Raw genomic sequence first — 19,837 nt, 5'->3', positions numbered from 1 at the left:
GCTTCTGAATCACAAAGATTTGAAAGTATCCAGGAAGCACAGACGACTAGACAGGTCATGCAAAAGTAACAAAAAAATAATTTCTTTAAAAATAGAGGAAAATGGGCTGACTCACACTCTGCTCAGCATTAAAACATGCCAGGCACTTTGATAAGATACCTGCATGTTAAACACATTTTCAAGACAAAGCAGTTATATATAAATATATATATATATATATATATATCTATATATATATAGATATAGATATAGATAGATAGATATATTATAAAGGACTGAATTACACTTTTGTTAGAATTTAAGAAATCAGTTTATGAAATAATTACTTAAAGATCACACATCTTTTCCGCAACAGTGTTGAAGCACTCGAGTCTGGACAAGAGTTGGACTCCAATCTGAATCCAGGACCTTATTTGCTCCGATTAGTTAAGACCATCTTGAGATTAAAGGTCCTGACAGTCTTAAAAACACAGTCTCAGTCACACACACAGACAAATAAAATCACAACTTTATTGCACCAGTATATCTATATTTATGTATTTGCAATACCGAATGACTTTGTTTTCAGAAAAGGCATTAGGTACAGAACTATCAATTCAAATATGACAAAGACACTCGTGTGTTCTTCAGCTTTCAGTCTCTGAAAAGAACATCTCGGTTCTAAGAGAATACAGACACATCCTACAGAACACATTTCCAATTTACAACTCCACAAACCTTAAATCCATTAGGCTTCAGTTTAGCACTGTGCATTTGAACATGTTTTAATAAGTATAATTTGCAATATGTTCTATTCATTTTTTACAAATTAAACCAAGGCAACTTTTCTAAAACCCAAGGATTCATGAAAGGATGACAGGAGGAGGGCACAGAGAGCACAAGGTAGACTGTACAATGTCCTAAATAGGAAAGCTTCCACACTGGTTTACTCCTGTGACGCTCTTCAGTGGATAAGCATGTAAATCATTCTGACACAATGCATAATAGCACTGCGAACGGACAGATGACATTTGGACCAGCTTTTGTCGAGTGTTTCCCTGGACTGAACCCTTCACAGGGCATCCGGGGGATTGCTGTAGTTGCATAGAGAGTAGGAAAGAGATACAGGATGAGACGCTAAACCAAAGACAAAGGGATACTCCACAGAAACACAGTGGTTTGTGTTAAGGCCCATGTTTTTTGTGTTTTAGCTCACATGGATGAAATGTATTGCATTGTTGTATGCAGCTCTGTGCATAAAAGACCACGTCGTCTTACTGGAAATGGTGGAAGAAATCTTATAAAAACGGCAGAAATGGTCATCAGAGGTTCATTTCCATTTAAAAGTATGACAAAAATCAAACACTGCAAAGGGGAGTTGTAGGAGGACTAGGATTCAAGCAGGTTTTGTACTGAATGTATTGCAAGCAGGTCTGTGTCTGTGTAAAAACACTACTTCCTCCAACAGAGAGATGATTCATTCAGGCAAACAACTACCTGATAACATCAGGCCAAAATATGAAAAAGCTAAATAATTTAGCGAACAAAAGTTACATGAAGGGAACAATGATATTGGTTGAGTCATTTGAGGGAGGGGCTACATTCTCCCCATTTTTAGAAATTTTGAGGGTTTTCTTCTCAATAAAAGACCTCAGATCATCACTGGCCACCACAGCCTGAATGCTCTAAATAATCTGGCACTGGTAAACATTTAATCTCATTACAATGAGAATAATTCAGATCATTAAAGGTTAACAGGGTGCAAACTCTCAGGTTTGTCTTATTTCCTATGATCCTAAGATCATTATGGCACTGCTAGTGGTGTGTGTTTTGGATTTCAGACGATGACTAAAGACTCAGGAGAAGACCTCAGGTTCATCGCTTGATTTCACAGTACTGCTGCACTCGTGTGTTCTTCAGAAGAACCTCAGACAGATGCGACTGCTGCTGATCCAATAAGACAACTGGTCTGGTCAGGGCACACGACTGGGATCTGCATTTAAAACTACAGGAAGACAGCTGGTTATAAACAATCAATGTTTGAAAAAAAAAAAAAAAAAATTATATATATATATATATATATATATATATATATATATATATATATATATATATATATATATATATATATATATATATATATATATATATATATATATATATATATATATATATATATATATATATATATATATATAAACTAATAATACTAATCTGCCTATCAAGTGTTTTAAATAGAGAGATAACATTATGGATGCAACAATTCATTTCAAGCTGACGGATACGGTTCTTTACAAAAAAGATTTCTAAAGGAAAAAATATACTTTATGTTCACTTTTTTTATATAAAAATGTTCACATTCGAACAGCAGTGTGTGAATTTGCAAGAGGTTTTAATTATGAACCACCTTCATCTACAGATTATTTTACTGATGGAGGCTTTATTTTGGAGCACAAATCTTTTCTTGCTAATCTAGTGTAAATACTCGACCTGTGTTTTTAGTGTCAACAAAGGGACATTGCTTTGTGCGATTGGCCACAAAAAGATAGTAAAACTCAAAATGTTACAAATTCCTTCATGTATATTAGAAAGAATGAATATTTTTTTAATAATCTTGTAGCTGGCAAAGGAAAAGTATTTACTGCTAGAAATTAACAGAAAAAGAAAAAAAGTGTACCGTTCAATGGCGAAACCCCAGACTGCTCCGTCTGCCTCCCGGTGTGACTGACCACATGTTACGATGCTCTTGGATCTTCTGGAAGACATTTCCCTTCCTCCTCTTCTCCGTTTTGTATTTTTTCATTTTCTTTACCTATTCAAGAGGAAAGAGATTAAATGACTTCATATGTAGGCCGAACACTAAAATATACCATGATATAATAAAATAGACCATGTACTATGATATAACCTAGTGTGAGCAATGTGTAAAAGTAAATGACAGTCCTCACTTTTCCACTGTCAAACTCCCTGTCCCACTCGTCAATGACGGTCTCGTTTTGGGCATAGCGTGCATCCTCTGCAGCATCTCGGCTAACGGCCGACAGATCTCCTTCCCAACTGAGGACTGGTGAGTGAAATCATTCAAGATGCGTTCAGTATTTCAGAATTCAAGCATTGGTGTGGTTGAGTCATTTGGTCATTTGGTTAATCTTAATTCACTTTTCCTGTGCTTCAAATAAGAGTAAACAGGAAGTACATATAAAATGTAAGAATTCAACTACCAATTGTTTTCTGTTTTTCCATCATTCATTTTCCCCCAGTATAGTTCTGAACACAAAAACAGGCCTTTAAAATGAATCACAACACAAACAGAAATTGTCTGTTTTCATTTGAAATGTGTAACAAAGAACTACTTTTAAGAACTAATTGTAACTGAATCTTAACTTCTCCAAGTCTCAGGGAAATGGAGAGGTCTTGCACAAAAGCTTTAGTTGACATATGACTGAAAACTCACCCTCAGTCCCGTAAGCTTTATTTGAGGAGTTCTTGAGGAGCTCCTCGACCACATCACAGCTTTTCTTGCCATCCCAGCCCATAGGAGCAGAGCATCTGTCTTTTCTCGATATGCCCTCTGCTTCTCGATGTTTCTGGTTGCGCTTGTAGCCGTCTTTTACCTGGCTGTCCCAAACAATCATGGCAGCTGTAACAGAAAATGGCAGACATTTAACAATAGTTATGGATGATGCCCTTAAAGCAAATGAACCGCCCCATTATTCTTTAAAATATTAAACCAGTGATCTCAAACTCAAGTACTGGAGGGACACAGCTCAAATCAAACCTGTTTGTAAGCTTGTGGCCCTCGAGGAGTTGAGTTTGAGACCAATGTACTAAAACAACAACAACAACACGTCTATGAAGTCTACAAAAGAGTATTATAACACCACCTGTGGTAGGATTACCAGATTTCTGCTTGCCCACATTGTCCATCTGACTGGGAGACTCGACTCCATTGGTCTCTTGAAGCTCCAGGTGAGGTTTTTCTTTATCCCTCGGTCTCTCCTCCTCTTCTCTGAAATCTTTTAGTTTTCTCTTTTTCTTTTTCGTCTTGGTCTCTCCTAGGCACTCTGTGTCTGCACCACTAACCACTTTTACAACAGCACTGAAATACAAGAATAAGACAGTTTGGACAGTTAAAGTGAATTAAGTTGTACAGTAGCATTATGCATTTAAAGATATGTTGCAACCATTGTAATTTTTTTGATATTGGTAGTGACTTCACGCATCAAAATTGAAATATACTTTGGATTCCAAGTACACAGCCCCAGTGTATGTTTAAAAAAAAAACAACAACAAAATAAACACAGTTTATTAAAGATCTCAGTAACCAACTTACCACTTTGAAGTCACGACTCCATTGCTGATCTCTTTAAGCTGCTCTTTGAGTTTGTGCTTCTTTTTCTTCTTCGGGACGGGGTCTGTCTCTTGCTGGTCAATCAGAGACACTGACTGAGGTTTGGTCTCATGGTTATCTGCTGCTCTAGATGTCTCAGACTCCTTTTCTTTGGCTTCTGAAACGATGGTCCAAGTCTCTCCAAGACACCAGTCCTCATCCTGATGGGGCTCGAGATGGGACTGCACACACTGCCTCTGTCCTGCAAGACCATTTGCCTCCTGTTCCCTTTTCCTCTTTTTCTTTTTCTTCTTCTTCTTTCTTTTTTCAGTACTTGGCTTTGGTTCTTCTGGGGGCGAGGCTTTAGGGGCATCCTGCTCTACTTCTGAATGTCGTCGTTTTAGTTTCTTTTTCTTCTTTTTAAGAGTGGGACTGAGTACCTGGGGTACTCCTGTAGCTGAGGCTGATGGGTCCTGGCTCTGGATTGGTCTGGGTGTACTGGGCTTAAAACCATTGGTCTGCGTAAAGCAAGCATGAGCGGGCGGCTCCAGAGTTGAGGAGGGCCGTTTAAGGGGACTTTTTAATTCTTTAAGATGGTCAGTTGAATGTGAAGATTGCAGGTTGAGTGAATGAGTTGAAAATCTGTGCAAAAGAAAGAAGGATTTTAAATATTAACAGTAGAATGTAAAATGAGAATAGATAATTAATAGATAATTTCAGTTATTTTTAAATTTTGTTTTGGGCACACTTTTCGGTCTAATTCACTCCATTAACACAAACTTATCTCACAAACTATTAACTATGACTATTCCCACTATTAACAAATTTGCTTATCATTAGTTAGTAGTTGTTAAGTTTAGGTACGGGGTAGAGTAAGGGGATCTAAAGTATGGTCATGCAGAATAAAATATTAATATGAGCTTTTGTAAGTACTAATGAACAGTCAGTATACAAATAATATCCATTCTAATAAGCAATATTGAGAATTGGCCTAAACTAAGGCATTACCATTATTTTTTCCGGTATTTATAAAGAGAAAAAGAAAAAGAAAAAATGCACAAGATTAAAGTCAGCATGAAATGATAATTTACACTTTGATCTTATTGTGAACGATTCATCCGTGTATGTTTATTTTTATTTACTTATTTTTACCTCAATTTATCAAAACATCATAATACTTTGATAATCTATTACAATCTCATGTACATTACAATATGGTAGAAAAGATCTGTCGCTACTTCTATTGCATTATGACTAATGCAAGTTAGTTCTTCAGACTTTCATTTTAAAGTCAGTAGAAATTGAAATTGTAACCTACTTTTCTTCTCTAGCGTGGCATATAGCGGAGTGAAATGTTTGGGTGATCCATCCCTTTAATATTTTTGAATAAAGATTAAAGTTATGTGCATAAATAAACTAAATCCTAACTGAAATGGAGATTCCTGATATAAAGCATTCAGAAGACTCAGTTCATGACTACTTTCAACGCGTTTTTTTGTTTGTTTGTTTTTTTTTTGTTGCCAGCAACACTTATTAGTTATAGTTACTCACTACTTGTTCAAAAAAGTAACTGAGTTAGAAACTGAATTACTCTATAATAAAAGTAACTCGTTACCAGGGAAAGTAACTATTTGGGTTACTGTAAAAAAAAAAAAAAAAAAAGTTATATATGTCAAAGATTTTTTTTAGTTTTTTGAGCAGTTATCACAAGTCAGTTAAAATGAGTAGAACAGGTGTTTGTACATAACTTTCAATATTTATTGCACGTCAACAGACAGCAAGAGTTTTATCCTGCACTTCCAAGTATTATCTTTGTAAGAAAAGTGTTTTTGGCCACTAGCTTTGTAGATGCATTTGTCACATATTACATGTACACATTACATGCAAGTTCTTGCCTTTGACCACAATGAATTTGAAGTAGTGCTTATATCTCCGCCTTGAAAATGCCAACTTTTCATTGGATTGCTCCGGACTCGCCATCTTTGCTGCTGCTGTGAATCTCACGTGCGTGCGTGTGTTTTTGCTGTTTTTTTTTTTTTTATTTGCTGATGAAAAACCAGGAGAGCGTTCGGATTACATAGCTTATTAAATCAATGCATAGTAACACACCGCATTTAACGTCCAGTAATGTTAACGGCGTTATAACGATGGGAAAAGTAATAAGTTAGATTACCCTGTTACTGAAAAAATAACGTTGTTACCTAACGCTGTTCTTTTAAACAGCGTTATTCCAAACACTGGCCAGCAATGACTTATGTACCAATTTACATCACACACACACACACACTACTATTATCATCAAAACTTTTCAGTTCAGAAATCACTATATTTATAATAAGCATTTATTTTACAACTTTCCAAAATTATTTGTGGGGTTTTCTTGTCAGTGAAAGATACAATCATTAGAATTTGGCTAAAAAAATTAAGAGCTGCTCACCTTCTGCAACTTTGCTGCATTAAAACAGAACCTCCGCTCACTAGATTTTAGCAGGGAAACGTGGGATGTGCACAGTCTAAAGCTAGCAAGATGTGTGCCGAGTGTCATGACAGCAGCAAAGCAGCTCTGATCCAGCACACCGACCAAAAGCCTAAACTTAAATGTAACATTAATAACTAAAAGTTTTGTTTGTGTACAACTTAATAGACTACACCCCTATTCCTAACAGTTACATCAAGTCAAATATAAATATCAAATATGCTCCACTGGACTCAAATGGATTGTGAAAAGCGCTATTTTGATCTATTTTTAAGGCTTGGTGATTTAAAATTCAGCCAAATCTGCTCTCACTTTCAGAGCAAGGGAGTACCTGTGGTGCGGTTGGGTTGAGGCCCAGCTGAGAAGGTGAGAGGGGTCGCTGGACAGATGAGGAGATAAAGGGGGCGGGGCCTCAGTGCTGCTGCTCGGGCTCTGCCGGGGACTGGCCTGCAGTTATTGACATAAATAAAAACTTTGTGGTCTAAAAAAAAAAATATAAAAAAAAAAAAACAGCCATGAAACGTGACAATGACAAAGGGAACCATATGGGAAAGAAATCAAGACCAAACAAAAAAGAAAGAAAGAAAAAGTAGGAAGGGGGAAGGAAAAAAAGAAAGTGTAGCAGAGAAGAATTAGAAGTTGTTAGAAATAAAAAAAAATAAATAAATAAAAATAATAATTTAAAAAGGACTGCAGTGCAGACTGCGAACCCACAAGACAGATATAAGCTGAAAGACGTAAACATATTATTATTGGCAAACATGTCAAGGCTCCAGATTTGAAGAAAATACTTTTTCAACACCCGTACATCGACGAGAAGAGGAGTGGACAGACATGGCAAGGCAAACACACAAACGGTCTTAAAAACCACCAGCAGATGAAACAAGGGTTGATGGAGCTGGTAGACTGACCTTCTTGGCGGACAGGGCGAGTCGTTTTGCGGGCGGGGGGGACATGGTGCTGACGGGCTCTGATGAGACATTGGTGAGGGCCTGGGGTTTGAGTTTCATCATCTTCTGCTCCTCTGAGGTCACACGCTCTGTGCTCTTAGCTGGAGATGCTGGACTGTTCACACCAGACATGCTGCCAACAGGTGCGCTCCTCGTGCCAATAGACTCCTGAGAGAAAACACAAAAACATCCAAGATGAACATCGATATAAGGCTGGATGGTTTGGCCAAAAATATTAAAATCACATTGTTTATCAGGTTATATTATACTGAAATTGATCACAATATTCATGTACCATTATTGAGGAAGGAAATGCTTTCCACATGTTTGCCTTGAGAATGAATATAAACGTAACTCGTTTGCTCACAATTAAACTCCATGGAGCTACCTTTTAATTCAGGGCCACATGAAACCCATTTTATTTTTCCTTAAATTCTCTATTTTCCATTGTATTTCTTCCTTACAAGCAGTTTTAGGAGAGTGTGGTTGACTCTTAACTTTGACAAAGAATATCTCTTTGGATTTGAAACTTTAGTCTTTGTAACTTTACAGATATTCTTTGTGCACCAAGAACTCTTAAAACTCCAATGAGAAAGGAATACGTGAAATCGCATCATATGACCGCTTTTAACTAAAAGGGAAACTGTAAAACTTACTTTAGACTCAGAGGAGGTGTCTGCTGAGGAGCTATCAGACAGGGATTTGAGTGAGGTAGATGATGGCAGGCCACGGCCCTCGCTGTTGCTTCTCTTGTCAGAGTCAGATTTGGGAAGGCAGTTGGATGGAGCAGGAGTGCTTCTGTGGGACAGAGGCTGAGGTATGGGCTTCTTCACTTTCTTAAAGGTCTCCTCGATCAGTGTGGGTCCACTGGCCGGCTTAAGGAGGGCATGGGAGTTCCCCGTACCATTAGACATCTTCGGCGATTGGACCCCCGAACAGTTTCTCACTACTGGAATACCAAGTCCCCCATCCACTGACTGGATTTTCCTCAGCAGAGAAGGATCAAGCTTCTGAAAAAGGAAAAAAATAGGTTTTGAAAAAATGTGATGTTATGCAGGGGTAGCCTCTTTTGACTGTTTAACCCACTAGACATAATTATGTAATTTCTAGAATAAGTCTGAAATGTGCTGTGCTTTCTATTCCAAAGAGACTTTGCGTCACATGAGAGATATACATGAGACCAAAAAGACGCGTACTTTCATGTCTCGATCCTCCCTTGCCACAGACCATTTCTGCAGTTTGCATTCGAGGGTCAGGCATGGCAGTAAAAGGTCCTCCCCTTTGGGCTCTCCCTGTCCCCCCGTGTCTTCACGAAGGTCGCGGAGGGCGCCCTTGCCCCACTCTGGGAAGTGGGCATCATGATCCTCAACTATTTCGGCCAGGTCCGAGAGCAGTTGTGCGATCACAGGGATTTGGTGCACCGGCACCTCAGTCAGTTGGGGCTTCAAGTCAACCGAGAGAACACTCGGTGAGTATGACGGCACAGCTCACCAGCGAGCGTGCCCAGTCAGTGCTGAACTGCCCGAGTTCCTTCAGAGGCAGGACAGTGGTACCACTGAAACACTTTCAGAGGCTCCTGGGGCATATGGCATCCGCAAACGCAGTCGCGCCGCTCGGGTTGCTCCATATGAGACCACTTCGGCACTGGTTGCATTCCCGAGTCCCGAGATGGGCATGGCGCCACGGTACACATCGTTTCACCATCACACCGATGTGTCACCACCGATTCAGCCCCTGGTCGGACCTTGCCTTTCTACGGGCCGGCGTGCCCTTAGAACAAGTGTCCCGGCATGTCGTGGTCACAACAGATGCCTTCAACACGGGCTGGTGCGCGACATGCAACGGGCAGGCAGCTTCAGGATCCTGTAGAGGAACTCGACTGCTTTGCCACATCAACTGTCTGGAGTTGCTGGCAGTGCATCTAGCCTTACGGCAGTTTCAGCCTCTGTTGCATCAACCGACAGGGCAGTCTACGATCACGTTGCATGTCTCAACTTGCCCGCCATCTCGTCCTCTGGAGTCAGACGTGGCTCAAGTAACTACGCGCTATCCACATCCCGGGGGAGCTCAATTGTGCAGCCCACACTCTCTCACGACAGCTCACCTTTCCCAGGGAATGGCGATTCCATCCCCAGACGGTTGTACTACTTCCTGTCCCAGGCCCCCCTGGGCACGGATGCACTGGCATACAGCTGGCATCGGGCAGGTATGCGTTTCCCCGAGTGAGCCTGCTCGCACAGATGCTGTGCAAGGTCAGGGAGGATGAGGAACAGGTCCCGTTGGTTGCGCCATACTGGCCAACCCAGACCTGCTTTTCGGAACTCATGCTCCTTGTGACAGCTCATCCCTGGCACATCCCCCTGAGGAGGGACCTCCTCTCTCAGGGGCTTGGCACCATTTAAGTGATCTGCCACCAGCAGTCATTCAGGATAGAGCCCCCTCTACGAGGCATGCCTATGCTCTGAAGTGGAGTCTGTTCACGAATTGGTGTTCTCACTGAGAAGACCCCCGGAGATGCCCGGTCAGAGTCTTTCTTTCTTTCCTGCAAGAAAGGTTGGAGCGTGGGCTGTCACCCTCCACCCTGAAAGTGTATGTGGCTGCCATTGCAGCCCATCATGATGCAGTGGATGGCCGGTCCCTGGGGAGGCATGACCTGATCGTTAGGTTCCTGAGGGGTGCCAGAAGGTTACATCCTCATAGGACACCCCTGATTCCCTCCTGAGACCTCTCTATTGTTCTGGCTCGCTTCCCCATCATCATTGCCAAGCTGTAAGATCAAATAGGGAAGATTTGAAGCAATCTTTCTCCGAAGGTTGAAATCCCTTCCACTAACTTTGTGCGGGCGGAACAGCAGCGTGGCCTTCTCCAGCAGCCCCTTTAGTACCAAGGTCAGTGAATTCGCTTTGGGAAGGTTACGACCTTATGCGTAGCTTTTGTGGCATGTCGACAATTGCAGCGCCACAGTGTTGTGACTGTGTTCAAGTTCTGCCGTTTTCCATAGGACCCCATATATCGTTCGACATAACTTGTAGTGACCGACAGATAGGGAACATCTTGGTTATGTATGTAACCCTCATTCCCTGATGGAGGGAACGGAGACGTTATGTCCTAATGCCACAACCTTGAACCGGTCGCTGTTGCCAGGACACGTTCTCGGCTCCTCAGCGAAAAACCTAACGAGTGGATGCACCTGTCGCCCTATTCATACCCGTTTTAACGGGGAGTGGCTCAGGTATGTTAAATCCACTAGCCAATTTTCATTGGCGTTTTCTCTAAAACTCAGAGATGACTAGCCTCCCGAGTGAGACCCCATATGTCGTTCGACATAATATCTCCGTTCCCTCCATCAGGGAACGAGGGTTACGTACGTAACAGTGACGTTTGACTTGTTTTGGGAGATGCCCACCTAATTGTTGAACAATTTAAATGTTTTTTTATACGAGTTAACCTACATCAACTTTCTTATTTATCTTCCCAAATCCTCTCTCACATCTCACTCTCAGACTTTCCGGGGGTTTAATTATGCAAATGCTTATTTACCATCTTTCTATCACTTTTAATCCATATATTCACATCTTTCAATGTGGTAAAGTAGAAAAACAGTGCATATCAGACATATTTTTGTGTGTCAGATGAACAGAAATGTTTTTTTAAATATCATTCGTATGAATTACAAAAAAAATAATATATAAAACATTTTTGTATAATTATCTCATGGGTTTACGATTTTAGCTTTTCTCACATTTAAGATTTTCCTACCTTTGTAACCTGTGGTGAAGACAAAGGTCCACTAAGTGTGCTCTTCTTCAGCTGCTCTGGTGTCATATTATTTCTCCCAGAGTGGACCATGTTCTGCTTTATATTTGAAGCATCTGTATTTTTCTTTTCAGGGATCCTGCCACAGAAAAGATGTGATTGTAAAAATGAGGCATCTCTACTGGCTGCTAGAAAACGAAGAGTAGATGTAAGAACATGAATCTTACCTGAGGTAAAAGAGGACATAGGCCTGCTGATTAAGGACAACCTTGATGTTACTGGAATGCACCATTGAGTCATTCATCTGGTACCACTGTCCATTACTGGCCTACGAAAGGATATGTGTGTCAGAATATTAGCCATAGCAATTTTTTTTTTTCCAACAATGCTCCTTTAAAGTTCTCTCATCAAGCTCATTGGTTCTCTTATTGGTTCCTTGATCTTTGAGTTAACTGGGGACTTCAAAGGTTTTTATGCTCACCATAAAATACCAACATAATCTACAACATAGAGTTTCATTATCTACATTGAGCTTTTCTTATTTGCGTTGGTGGGGAAAGAAGTTGCCAGAGACAATGGTGAAATTATACAAAAGACTTGAGAGCTCAATACTTTGACTGGCCAATCAGAATCAAGTATTCCAGAGAGTAGTGACCAATTACAGAGTTAAGCAGTATATGGTTTTCACCAGAAATTCTGCTGTATAACACCATTATTTTAAAAAAATAAATAAATAATAATAATCTTGAAAAAAAACTGGCGGCTTCAACAAATGCAAATACTTCTGATCAACAACCTCTGAGCTCACAGAAGGTCCGTCTGTAATGGTTCATAAGTTATCACTGAACTGGATTTTTACTTTCAGAACTGAATGTTTCACTCTATAAATCAACAGCCTTTTGGTCTGTTTTACCACAAAATAAAATAATTGTGGTTTACATGGTTTCTGAGACATGTAACAATAGAAAACCATGGTAAACCAATGAAATACACTGCCTCACTAAACCATGGTACCACCACAGTACTTGTAGAAAATCCCCAAAGACAGTCTCATCTTACAATATTTTCTGCTAAACACTTTTTTTTTTTAATACAATGAATAAATAAATGTAAAAAAAAAAAAAAAAAACCTTGATATGGCGCTCACCTTGACGTAGCAGTAGTAGTGTCCAGCATGGCAGCTGTACCCTGAATGCACAAGGACAGCATAGAGGCCATACATCACTGGATCGCCTGTGCTCTGGGACATGTACGGGCGAATGTTCAGGAACTCTGGGTAGCCAACGTCCTAACAGAAAACCATCAGTCAGCAGCTTGATCACAGAACAAAGGCCAGTTTGAGTGTCATTGGCATGTATAGGATGAAACCTTGGTAATTTTTCCTCCACTGAAGTTGGCGAAGCGTTTAAGTGACAGCGTCAGCACATTTGATGTTCTGTGGACTGTGAACCTCTTAGTCGCTGGAACCTTCTTTTTACATCTAAAGCAAGAACAGAACATGATAAACAGCTTTGGCTCGAGATGCTAACACACTTCTGAGTGGTTGCTCACTGAATCAAGAATTTGAGCGGCCTGCATAAATACATTTTGATGGTATTGAACAAACTTCTAAGAAAGACCCATGCTTATGGTTGTACAACTCACTTGGCACACATGTAGGCATTCTCGCCACTCAAAACATCAGGCTTGACAAATAGTTCCAGAGCACGAACGATGTTGACCGCTTGCTGAAGAGGAAAGGGGAGAGGAGATTTCAGTCTGGGACGAAACACATTCATCATCCTGACGTGACTGAACCACAGGGCTTTCAGAAACTCACCCGAATCTCCAGAGCAATGTCCAGGTTTGGGTCATACGTATCTGACACACTTTTACAAATAGAGCACTTCACTGCAAAAACAAAGAAACCAGCATAAAGATACAGATTCTTACATTGTGTGCTTTTTGGGTCAGCAAAATCTTTTTTTTTTTTTTTTAAACTGCATTCTCTTATTCTTCAAGAATTCAGTTTATCAAAAACTGACAGTAAAGACATTTATAGTGTCATAAAAGATTTCAGTTTGAAATAAACACTCTTCTTTTGACCTTCCTGTTCATGGTTTCCGCAAAAACCATTTTCAACATTGATAATGATGAGAAATGTTTCTTGAGCCTTTACATTGGCATATTAGAATGACTTCTGAAGGACCATGTGACGCTAATGATGCTGGAAATTCAGTTTTGCATCCCAGTAATGAAACCTTTACATTTTAAAATACATATTCTAATAAAACACAGGCAATTCAAATTGCAATAATATTTCACAATATTAACGTTTTTACTGTATTTTTGAACAAATAAAAGCAAGCCTTGGGAGGCAAAAGATACTTCTATTTATTTTTCAATGGAAGTGCATCTATTATAGTATTTTTCTATGATTTATCTATATATAAATTTGGGTAATATAGCTTATATCATAACATTAGGCAAAGGAAACAACGTAACAATCGTGAAAGCACAATGACATTCACTCGGTCTATTGATTGCAAAATAAATCACTTTTATTAGATAACACACTCTTGGATCTCAATGCATCATGTTTACCTTAGCAATTGACGTGATGTCTGTGCTTACCTCTAGACCTCAAATAACCCCCAAAAATCTGGTGGACCAGCGTGGTGGCCTGTGTTTGTCTGTCCAGTCTGTGAACAGAAGGGCTCATTATTCCTCTGATCCAATAAGACAAACTCTTTTGGTTTCTGCAGTGACTTAGATACGGTTGTAGTCTTACTTGGGATAACCGTTCAAACAAGCTTTCTGCATGGCGTCAATGGTGTAACGCAGAAACTCATGGGCATCCTCTTGACTCCCAAACCGAAAATGCCGAGCAATTTCTAAAAGATTTGAAAAAAAAAAAAAAAGAGTCAGGTTATGTCGCAGGATAACAGAGGAAAGGGATAGAGAAAAGGAAAAATGTGGGCTAATGAACAGAAACGACATTCCAAAGTCTTATGACTCAACACGTCCACTGCAGTCACTAGCAGCACTTCCTGAAACTAGCATGTTATCTCTTTTGGCTTCTAAAGACATCTGAAAGTGCTGCATGTTTGCTTAAACTTGGTTCAGCTTTATGAGAAAGCTCTTACTTTTCAGATCTCGGATGAACGATACAGGTTTGATGGCATTGCCGGTGTTGGCGAAGGCTTGGATGATGTGGTTCTGCATTACACAAATCATGCAGAATCCAGATTGGTGACCTGAAGGAGACAAAAGGGAGATCAGCATTCATAGTGAATTACAGACATGAAATGGCACAAACAAGCAACCCCAAGCAGTTTTTAGATCATGTAAACTCTAAACCAGGAGTGAGGGTGAGACACTAGTTCTTAGTTCTCTCAAAAGTTCAAAGAAGATTATATAGAATAACACAAAATAAGCTTTAAACTAAGCCAAAAATAGCTAAAAATCATGACGTGTCAAATTAAATAGCTGTTCTTTCCATAACTGGCATTTTTAATTAAGACCCAGGCCTTCCCACAAGTCTTTGGATCCAGGTTATTGAGAGATATGAGAGAGTTGAACACTTAAGTTTTATCACATTAAGCACGAGCAGGTGCAGGCTTTCAATACACGGTTCAATCATTCACATTCTCACATTCACTGAAGCTGTTACTCACAGGACCGGCTGTGCTCCTTCGAGAGCAGGTAGTTGGCCAGCGGCGGGGTGTAGGTGAGACACTGCACGGTAGAGTTGAGGAAGCAGGTGTTGCCCAGGTTGTGGAGGCCGGCTCCAACCCGATACACCCGTTCCCACTTCATGGACAGCTTGTTTCCAGGGAAGAGCATCTTCTGCGGAGCAGGGATCCCATCGGTGTGCCCGACGCTCAAGCTCTCAGAGACTGTCGCAGAAGACGAGACCAGTTTATTAAGAAAGAAATACCCATATACAATGAAACTGAAAAACACCCCTGAGAAATGCACTGAAACAGTGTTGGCGATCTTACGTTGTCTCTTGATCTGAGCAGGTTCAGTCGGTCTCTGAGCCGCAGCTCCGTCATTCTTGGGATTCAGGATCACATATTTTGTCTTGAGGGTCTCCAGCTGGTAGCTGAAGCCTTTACTTGCAGGTTCAAACTCGATCTTCTGCAGAAGCACTTTCTTTGCGGATGAAGCCAGCAACTTGTTCAGGTCGCTCTCGTCACTGGAGTCCTTGCGGCCCGGCTTCAGGGCCTCTTTGAGCTTGTCCACTATCGGCATTATGTCTCACTGAATACAAACAGATTGAAGAACGAATATGAGAGAAAATGCTCCATTATTAAAGCTCTCAGAAATTCTGATTTTCAAACATGTACTTGATTAGCTAGAAGTTTTTCAGTTCTTCAAAACAAACATAGTTAATCCAGAACATTAAATCTGACATATTCAACCCACTCAATGAAGTTTATGCCAATATATCATGAAACTCATCTGACAAACCTGCGAGACGCAATAGAAAAACAGGAGCGTGTAAATCCGCTCAAACCAATCAAGACACCAGAAACTACAGAAAGTGTCGGTCAGCTAAAAACCACAGAGCTTTCGCATGCCTTGACAGATAATAACTTGCACAAAGCTGCATGAAATGTAACATCCAAGCTCTGCGTCTGAACTGAATACAGTCGTGGGAACAGTTAGGAGGTGGAAGTTGTGTTGTTATAACAGCTGCAGCACTGCTACTAGAGAAAAGAGCACATCTATCAGGTGCGAATATGACTGCCTTTGAGGATAAATGATGTAACAGAATCAAACAGGCCATCCAAACAGTTTCTTAAGACCACAGCAATAAATACAACATACAAGCAGTTTAAAATAATACTACATAGGCACAAATTTCCCCACTGTTAATATTAGTTGGCTGCATAATTTACATGAACTAAAAATGAACAATACTTCGAAAGGACTTATTCATTTTTAAATTTCAGCATTTATGAAAACATTATTACAATCAGATGATGCTTTGGAACAATAAAGAGTTTTTTTTTTTTTTTTTTCATAATGTTAACAGACTAATAAATATTGTAACAAACGGATTGCTCATTATTAACTTTTTAACGTTGCATAAAATTCACTCAACCTTGGCCCATTCAAGATGAGTTTCCGGTCTCTTCATTAGAGCAGATTTAGATTATTATTATATATATTTTTTTTTTTTTTTCTCAGTGCAGTGAATGGGTGCCATCAAAATGAGTGTTGAAAAAGCTGATAAAACATCACAATAATTCACACAAACCCAGTCCAACAACTAACGTCTTGTGAAGTGAAAAGCTTTGTTTCTGCAATAAACAAATTCATCATTATGGTACTTCATCTGTTCATATGTCTCTCCCATTTCAGACAAGAAGAATGTTTTATTGGAGAAAGAAATATTGTGGATAGACAGCACAAATTTTAGCCAAAAGTTAAAATGCATCGATGATATACTTGTATATCTTTCAAGATGTTAACTGTTGGAATGGATTCACGGTTTTATAGGCAAGCTGTTTCGATCAGCTGTTTGGACTCTCATTTTGACGGCACCCATTCACTGCAAAGGATCCGTTGATGAGTGATGCAATGCTACATTTTTCCAAATCTGGTGAAGAAACACACTTATCTACATCTTGGATGGCCTGATGGGGAGTAAAGTATCAGCAAACGTTCATTGTAGGGTGAACAATTTCTTGAACGAACATCAAATAAAGGAACATTGAAAATATTATGATTTTTACATGATTGCTTTTAAATAATAAAAGAACATTTGGATTACACAAAGACATGAATTGACAAAATAAAAGCTCTGTGCCTCAGAATATCAATAAGTTTCTTTAGAAATAATCGCAAAGCATCTCGTTTGGTTGGCTGTAATTTTTCATGCAGATAAAGTCGCAATAGATCTTCAGGAAAAAAAATAAGATTCACAATTTGGTGCATTAAGGACACAGGAGTACAGTAGGGCTGAATTGGGTCCTGCATGGGCTTACTCATCAGGTCTAGTGCTGACGTACAGAGCTGAGGAGCAGCAGGCCGGCTGCACATGCATCAGAGCCACAAGGGCAGACTAACCTTCATGTGCGCTAGCCAGTAATGGTGACACAGCCGTGCATGAGCTGCGGTCAGCCAAAAACAGCGATGTAACAACCTGCGCCTGTGTGCAGCTCGAGTGGACTATGACATTCATCTCTTCACTCTACTGCCAATATATCCCAACAACGATACGCAAAGTGTAAAAAGACAGTATAAGTCATTACAATCAGTAATTATGTCCCCACTGAATGCTACAAATGCCTTGTTTGTAATGGGTTTTATTGGTTTTGTTTCGTCGCGCTCACAAACGGATTTACATTGACCGATTACATCAAAAGAGAATAATCTGGCAACACTAGTTTGTTCAGATACAAAACGGCTGATAGCAAACATACAACATGGCTGTTTAAATATTCAGCAGTTTGGACAAAGTTATCTTGAACACAATACATTATCATTTACACCTACTGATCTACAATAGAAATCTTATTTACACGTGACATAGTTTAGAAAGGTTTGACAGGAAACAGTAACTATAAAACTGACCAAGTATAAAAACAAGTCTTTAAAAAAACAAGACTTCACTAAAACAACAGAATAAAACTGCCATTAATTAAGACTACATGAAATAAAGTAGTTTTTACAGTGTTCTACTAACTTATTATAAAACTTAGAAGACTAATAACTCTCATTATCCATACATCAGTGGTACAGTATTCTTGAGGTAATGTCTTAAAGTGTATTTCCGGTTGAAAACACGTGTTCAGGACTCGTGTCATGTGCATTATAACTAGTAAACAATAACCACTATCACGATTTATCTGTCGGGTTTCCAGGTTCTGGTTTATTAAATGTGTTTACTGTTTCTCTGTGTGTTCAGTTTATATTTCCTATAATCGTGTTTCAGTGTGTTGTCCATTCCACGCACGTGCAGCACGCGCCAAACGACACCTCTAAAGTGCTCTAGGAGGAGGGCAGCTGGATTGAGACACGGCCTGAAGTATGTATCATCTCCTACATCAACATCTACACGTTTATAAAACGCGAAGTTTAATGATAAAGTAAATACGATATTACAAATCACTTCCCTCGCCCTTTGTGTAAACTATAGCTCGGGTGTGGATGCCATCAGCAAATAACAACCGACACATATTACATATAAAGTAGCTTTACAGTTCATTTGTTAGAGATTGTTACAAAGCAGCTGTTAGAAACCCTATGCATTCACAAACATGTGATGATCAAGGACATCATGATGACAGCTTACGAATAACCATAATAACGTGATTTTGGGTTGAAGCTACAAGCTTTCGGTTAACATCTCGGGTTGTTTACCACAAGACTGCACATATAACTTACGGTTAGAGCCATATGAGCTGCCAGACACTAGCTAACAAGCTACTTTAGTATCCGCTTCAGCGTAAACACTGCTGTTTCCTCGACAGCGTTCACCGTTTCTGTACATTTGGGGATTCAACGTAACATGTAGAGACAGATCGCGGTCGGCTGGATGGTTAAGGCAGAAACAATGTAACAGACTGACTTCTTGAGCTGAGCCTCGCAAAGCAAACGTGGCGTTCATGTTACTGCTGCAATGTGCTGCTTGCCCTCAAACAGGGGGTTTCTGAAGAAACAACACAAATTCATCCGTCACTCGCCTCCTAATGCACTTTAATAAAATCAAATACGTACCCATCAGTGTATAACCGCGAATCGTTTGATCTGCTCTGATGTTAAAGCTATATCCCGCTACGAAGCCTTCATTTTGTTACGTTCTTTGCCCCATGCTGCATTATAAAAGGGCGTGTGCACGCGTGATTGACGTGACGGAGCGGCCAATCAGCTTTGAGAACGGATCTCCCATTCATAGCCGCAGTGTCCAATCAGAGGAGGCAAGTCTAACTTTTAACATGGACCCTGTCGATTCTTGCGCTGGTCACCGGCGGAGTGCGCGGACCATACGTGCGGACCGAAGGCTTGCCTGATGTGCTGGAAGAGATTCGCCGCAGGGGTCGCTAGAGAGCTCTGAAAAATAGAAGAGTAACAAGGGGTTTATAATATAGCTATAATAGTTTATAGAAAAACTGTCAAGTGCACAGTGTAGACACAAAGCATAAAAGTTAAAAAAGTGTAAACGTTCCTTATACACTTCTATTATTACAGTATATAAAAAAGAATTTGGCAAAAGTTCTTATGTAATGATTTGCCTTGCACTGTATTGAATGCATATTTTAAAGAGGGGGTCATCATTTGAGGGGTCTTTGTTTGAATTAGGTAAGACCATAACCATACCAGACCATATATATATATATATATATATATATG

At 39.9% G+C, this 19,837-nt stretch overlaps 2 protein-coding genes across 5 annotated transcripts in view; both read right to left on the bottom strand.

Annotated features, from left to right (window-relative positions):
• LOC113047539 (uncharacterized) overlaps positions 1 to 19,837 on the bottom strand; it is a 402,993-nt gene that overhangs the window by 126,925 nt on the left and 256,231 nt on the right.
• Positions 491 to 19,355, bottom strand: usp36 (ubiquitin specific peptidase 36). Of its 4 annotated transcripts, XR_003276297.1 has the most exons (22): positions 19,205 to 19,355; positions 15,475 to 15,736; positions 15,148 to 15,369; positions 14,617 to 14,727; positions 14,262 to 14,364; positions 14,105 to 14,172; positions 13,311 to 13,381; positions 13,136 to 13,218; positions 12,860 to 12,971; positions 12,639 to 12,779; positions 11,719 to 11,819; positions 11,495 to 11,630; positions 8,392 to 8,745; positions 7,697 to 7,903; positions 7,117 to 7,232; positions 4,313 to 4,951; positions 3,864 to 4,078; positions 3,434 to 3,619; positions 3,201 to 3,246; positions 2,928 to 3,043; positions 2,657 to 2,791; positions 491 to 1,984 (listed from the first exon to the last, which is right to left on the bottom strand). XR_003276297.1 is itself a non-coding variant. In XM_026208909.1 (21 exons), the coding sequence occupies exons 2-20, from the start codon at positions 15,725 to 15,727 to the stop codon at positions 2,660 to 2,662; spliced, it is 3,366 nt and encodes a 1,121-aa protein (XP_026064694.1). In that variant the 5' UTR covers positions 15,728 to 15,736; positions 19,205 to 19,355; the 3' UTR covers positions 491 to 1,984; positions 2,657 to 2,659. The 4 variants fall into 4 exon arrangements, 3 of the variants coding, with proteins under 3 accessions (XP_026064694.1, XP_026064695.1, XP_026064696.1); XM_026208909.1 differs by lacking the exon at positions 3,201 to 3,246; XM_026208910.1 differs by lacking the exon at positions 3,201 to 3,246 and having other exon boundaries at positions 3,879 to 4,078.

This window comes from Carassius auratus, chromosome 28, assembly GCF_003368295.1.
Source record: "Carassius auratus strain Wakin chromosome 28, ASM336829v1, whole genome shotgun sequence".
Taxonomy (NCBI): Eukaryota; Metazoa; Chordata; class Actinopteri; order Cypriniformes; family Cyprinidae; genus Carassius; species Carassius auratus.
This window is presented reverse-complemented; position numbering and strand designations above follow the sequence as displayed.